Consider the following 6,112-nt stretch of genomic DNA (forward strand, 5'->3'; position numbering starts at 1 on the left):
GTGATGCCCATTCACTGCACTTAATGCGTGTAACATGTCAGTCATTCTTTGGCCAGTGCCACTACACACCAGTGTGAATGCATGCAACTCTCTATGATAAGGTGAAAATGAGGGTTTCAAAGTGAGGAGATGCAATGAAATGGAATGACACTATTCATAATTTATGATTGAGACAGCTCATCAGTACAATGGAGGCAGTCAACCGATGTAACAAATGTGCGAGTGCTGATGTATGTGAAATAATGGAATGCAACTTACGGCCCACTCCTCTGTAGCTTTCAGCCAAAAGCGAAATCACCACCCCAATAAGGTGCAATTGAAAGGACATCGCCAACGCGAAAATACTTGGCATTCTCAAAACATAACCTATCTATTGGAATGTGCGCCAATCATATCAGCTTATGGGGCATGTGCCCTTGGCCTGGAAAGCAACTTCTACATATATATACTAAACCATACGACGTGTTGTTTCATGTGGTTGGGTCAGCACCCAACTAAAGCGCATGTTATTATCAGGGCGCACAGACAGGTTATATTGGAACCATGAAACCGATGGTTGACTTTCTTGTCACAATCGTGTGAGTCATGGGACACGGGATCGTGTTTAGGTCGCTCCTTATGCCGCACCTCCATTTCATTAATGCTGAGATTTGGCGCTCTTTAGAAAATTGCTCAAATTGGATGGGAAGTTGAACGGGCAGTGTGTATGGGGTAGAGTAAATTGGGAATATTGCACGTTGATGGGTCCACAGTGTTGAACGCGAAGCATAAACAACCTCTTGCAGAACTAGCTTTGAATTATGAATGTGAGCGTTTCCTTTCATCTTCCTTGTCCAATCACTGGATCATTCGGCGATGCGCAATGTAAATTATTCCCCATTGTCGTACACTCAGAATTGCCGTAAGAGACGTTGGGAAGGACATTTTAAATCGCCTGCAAAATGCACCCACTTGGAATGTTTATGCTTTAGTCCGCGAGCTCTAATATCCGTTTTGTTTTTCACTAACCAAATCTTCCCATTCTCTTCAACATTCGCATTGCAAAATTCCACAACTGCAATGAATTTTCGGCCTCGGAGGCATATTTGTGTATCGGGTTCTACCATCGAAATTGTAAAGGGTGCGATGGGAGTCCACTATGCCGATATCTCACGTTTCCCCAACCTGAATGAAGAAAGAATGGCAGAAGAATGATAAGCACTTGTGAAGACCAGTGGTCGTGGCAATGGTGATGCAAGTAGGGGGAAGTTCCTGCTGCTGCCAATGGAAGGGGTGTGTGCATGACATTTGCCCAACGGATTGCGAATGCTGCAGGTGAGGCGATGCTAATCTGCCAGTTATCGTCATCACCTCCTGTGACTGACCGCTCAACCAAGTGCATTCAATTAAATGCATCCAAGTGCCAAGTTTAGTTAGAACAAATTAAAATATAATGGGGAGTGTAACGGTTTGCAGCGGAGTTCCACTTGTCAAAACTCCTTGCCTGAATCAGTTTTTCATAAATAAAGTATATAGAATGAGAGGAGCAATGATTGGACCAAGTGTACGGGCAGTCCGAATGTCACTGTTTACTATTGTGGAAGGATTCATTCTACATTTTGTCCTGGTGTGCGTTAATTCCTCTTTGCACCCAAGTGCAAATAGAGGGCTGTAGTTGATGAAGAATAATTTGTTAAAAGGTGGTGAATGCGTGTGACCCTATTCATTATCGGCAAGTACACTTCACGCTTGAATGTATGGATGCTGTCACATGCTGGAGAGGAGGTCAAGCTGAACCTTCCACACGGTCTGCATTGTACCAGTCAAGTTGTGGTAGCAAAGTTGTTGCCATCTTCTGATTTTTCAATTTCACTGATAGAGCGTGTGACAGACAGGCAGACTGATGTGTGGATGAAAGTGCATTCGAATTGTGGAATGTTGAACTACGAGGCTAGGCGAAATTGAGATGGGTGGGTGGTACAGAGGAGACCGACACACGCTGTAGGTGAAGAGGATGGCGTTAAAGCCGTTCACAGCATGTGGAGTCATGTGCGTGAGAATGGTTTGTGTGGTGGTTCAATGAATATTATTGTGATGGCAGCTGCTTGACCTCATCTGTACTACTTTGTTTGAGGTGATGAGCAAGATGCAAGTACAAAATAAAACACTAGCACTTTGGTGGCAAAAGACGTACAGTGGGCATCTAGTAGACCTATGTGGATTCCAACGGGTGGCTATTTGTCGGTGGCGTTTGTTTCCAAAGCACGAAATCTCCATTGGCACAGGACAGTATTCTCTCCTTTTCTACCGAACATCCAATTAGAGAAGTGAGGCGTTTGTATTTGCACTGATTCTTCCAGCTTCAAATCTCACCCTGGTGCAATTTGCATGTGCCATCCTCAACAGCGTATCCGCAACCTTTGCCACCGTGAGATGGAACCAGATTAACATAACCAAAGGCAGTGCTCACTAGACGCAATTCCGACTTGTTTACAACATGAATTAGTACCTCTAGAGGTAGGCACGGAAATTGGGCTGAACTAGCCAGGTTTCCGTCTGCAGTGGGTCGACCGCAGAATACCTGCTATCTGCATGTGCTTCAGAATTGTGTGTAATGAAATTCAGACCGATCTCTCTCCACTTTTAAGTGCTACCTTCCATAGTACATCAAGTGCTCTGCAGTACACCACAAAATAAAACGGTGAGTGTACGTTGAAAGTGATGCCAAATCTGTCGCCATCCTACTTGAAAATCTACTTCTACTAGTAGTAGTAGCTGAAGCCGACCCAAGGTTATGGACCTATCAATAGGCGAAATTCAGGGCCTTCAGGTTCATTTAGCAAGCTTGATACTTAGTATTCATCTCCTCGTAATTGTCACACAAATGTAGGCTCAAAATGCATTCGAGATTTTATGGATCATTGGCGAAACGGAAGTACAACATGAAGAGTACCCACAACACGGGTTCACAATTCAACCACTTGCAGTAAACAATGCTTTCATGTTTCCTTTTACTTGGACAACACTTCGAGTTTGGAGACTGGAAGAAGGCCTAGCTAGAGGTGGCATAGTAGCCACAAATGCAGTCGCATCCCTCTGCAGTTTGGGTTGTTCCAAATGCTGATTTGTGCAAGCTATTTCATAATTCACATTACAGGAAAATATCTTGATGATTAAATTTCCGGTTTGTAAGTTGTTTCATGTATTGAGTAGAAAACTTGCAATACATTTTTGGCTTTGTCTAAACGCCCTCTACAATTTTGTGTCTCAATTACGCAGTGCTTTCCACGGCCTGGAGCTCATTCATTGCAATGCTGGATGAGGAGTGAACAATTTCTGCAAACAGGGTCGATTTAGTCTGTTGAACAAATCGGAGACTTACTGACACGGCCCGTTTCACGCTCCGGTGGAATCAGCTTATTTGTTGTTGTGCAGGAGAAAACCAAGCAAAGTGTAGGGAAAGAAGGAAAGAAGGACACAGCATTGAGAGCATACATTGTTGGTGAATAAAGACGACTGGAGTAAACGTACTGATTGGATTACCATTCCCACCACTTCCTGGAGCCTTGCATCCACCTCCATTTACATTCGCTGTGGCAGAAACGTATGCTAGAATTCGTATGATTGTATAGGTCATGCATTCACATCGCCTTGAGATAATGAAACCTGAATCATTCTATCAGCTACTATGCTCTCACTTTCTCTGTAGCTCCACTCCAAATCGGTTACTTTGGCAAGGAGTTAGCCGATGCAGCCCATGCTCAGAATTCACGATAAAGCAGACGATTTGTGGATTCACGCCCGTGGGTGCAAGCATTGAAGTGCTTCGTGCTAAGATTACACTTTCAGATTCAAACCTCTCATGTTTCCTCATCAACTGCGTCTCGTCAAATTTCTTGCTGTGATTGCATTTGATTTTTCCATTTACGATAAGTGAGACCATGGAGACAATTCCATGTTCTAGTGGGTTAGAGGTAAAAGAGCACTCTACTGGGGAGGGACGCAGAAGGATGAGAACAGGGAACACCCGTTTCATTAAAGCGAAGCCACGGCAGTGGGAGGTTAGTGTTATTATTTTCTCAAAAGAGGGAGTAATAAGACTGGAGTGATGTGGAGAGGGTCGTCTGGATTCAGTGTTGTATGATACCGCCTTCGCTATTTGGATGCAAACTCCATCCACACCCGTATTGATGAAGTCCGAACTTTGCCTTGAACAGTACGCCCTTGTGTAATGACCCAAGTATGAAGGAGCACTCAAATGGGACAGAAATATGAAATGTTTACCCTTGTTGTCTACAGAATTAGGCAATTGTGTGATGTCGACATACTTGTCTCTCAGTTCACTCGAAAGCCTGTGGTGAATCAGGCGAAATTGCATAGCACCACCAAATGGGAGTGGTTTTCAATGGTGTCGCCTCCACCATTCCTACCCTCGTCCAACCAATGCTGCTTTAAATCAGTATATGAGCCAGTCGTTTTCGCCCAATTGAGATAGGAAACTGTTTTAAATCTGCCTGAGTGATGCACGAGTTAGAGTGCTTCAAGCCATGGTCCTCACTGGACATGCAGGTGGCAGTTAACTCTCACCTTCTCTATTCTGCTTCAGCTTGTCAGCCATCCACCGAATGGGTCCTGAATGGCTAAATGCAATCTGAAATTTGGCATTGCTTACGCCTACTTTAAAGTTGCAAGTAGCATCATCCCCAGCAGTTACAGACTACTCATGATTCATGAGTGGATTCCTCCTTCCATTTCATCATCATTAACAGTGGCGACAATTCTTAAAAGAAGTAGAGCTGGTTAGCTAGGCTATGAATGCTTCTTCATCAGGAATCATTTTTAATGGACCCTTGTTTTGAATTCTAACTTGAATGTATGGAAGATGAGCACTACTGAGTTCTCTTTCCTGGTAGTTCAAGTCAAATGTGTGGCTTGTGCTCATTAAAGTTGACAAACATTTCAGCTATGGATAGTGGTAAGACGGATGGTGGGTAGGCTATGCTGAAATCTTTAGACAGGCCTGTGGAAAATCATGCATCGCCAGAGGAGCATGGAGAAGAGTGGGTGGTGGGGGAGGAGGAGGGGGCAACAATTGAACCATTTTCCGATTTCACGCAGTGGTTGGAGGCTATCGTTGCTTCATCCAGTTCCAGTGAGAGCACTCTTGTTAATCAAGACGTTAGACCATCACCAGTCCAACAAAACCCGCCTTTAGAAGCAATGACCAACCTAACAATGCTGCTCAACCAAGGAATACTGAGCAATCCTTTTCGTAGAACATATTTTAGTGTCCCTGGATTAGTGCTTTCTGGTGCAATGCAACCTACTCGTTTCCCATCCTCTATTCGTCATACCGTTACTTTCGGTGGAATTTCAAGCAGTCAGAATAATCCAGGTAAATTGCTGATCAATTACTAAAATGCCACCTTTCGTGATTCGTTACTCCTCTCTTTCCCGCCTTTAATTTTACTTTTCAATATATGTGTGTAAAGTGCTTGCAATGAGAGTGGCAACGTGCTTTCCTTTGCTAGACACGAGAGTGACAATCCCTGTGATGGGCGATTTAACACACACCGACCCGGTGCTAGGAGATGGTAATATGAACTGTGTGTATGCATGGAATCTTCCACCGGACTTCTCGGAATTTGAGCTCCATTACTTATTCGCACCATATGGAGAGATGGCGGAGTACTATGTGGAGGACAATTTGGCTAGATTTGATGGCGGGCGTTATGGTGCTGTCTTATTTCACATTCCACACCTACTATCAAATTTGATGTTTAATTTGCTTCTCGTTTTGTCTTGTAGCAATTATACGCTATTATGCCTACGCGAGTGCAAGGGATGCTGTTGTAAATATGGACGGTCATATGTTAAACGAACGTAGAGTGACAGTTGTGCGTGAGTCGACACCTCTATCGTTTCTCATCTCCCTACTCCTTAAAGCGACACGGGTTGACTTCCTTCTGAATTCAGTCTATTATCCTAGATGGATTATGATGCCGCCTCCGCTTTAAACTTCAGCGTCATCCACAACACCCGTCACCCCATTTCTCGGCCCACTTGCCTCCCCCGTTGTCAAGTGTTTGGCGTTTGTCCTGACTGTTTGACAGGCAATGTTTACGCAGACTTG

At 44.1% G+C, this 6,112-nt stretch overlaps 1 protein-coding gene across 1 annotated transcript in view; it reads left to right on the top strand. All coding sequences in view use genetic code 11, as the record gives it.

The window, feature by feature from the left end:
* The window catches only part of EGR_08804 (hypothetical protein), a gene marked incomplete at both ends in the record, with an annotated part of 10,150 nt that overhangs the window by 1,251 nt on the left and 2,787 nt on the right, over positions 1 to 6,112 (top strand). The window contains 3 exons of the mRNA XM_024498053.1: positions 4,998 to 5,374; positions 5,511 to 5,708; positions 5,788 to 5,880. Of these exons, the coding sequence (XP_024347525.1) occupies positions 4,998 to 5,374; positions 5,511 to 5,708; positions 5,788 to 5,880 (668 nt within the window). The remainder of the gene's footprint in view (positions 1 to 4,997; positions 5,375 to 5,510; positions 5,709 to 5,787; positions 5,881 to 6,112) is intronic.

This window comes from Echinococcus granulosus (genome assembly GCF_000524195.1).
Source record: "Echinococcus granulosus chromosome Unknown EG_S00120, whole genome shotgun sequence".
NCBI lineage: Eukaryota > Metazoa > Platyhelminthes > Cestoda > Cyclophyllidea > Taeniidae > Echinococcus > Echinococcus granulosus.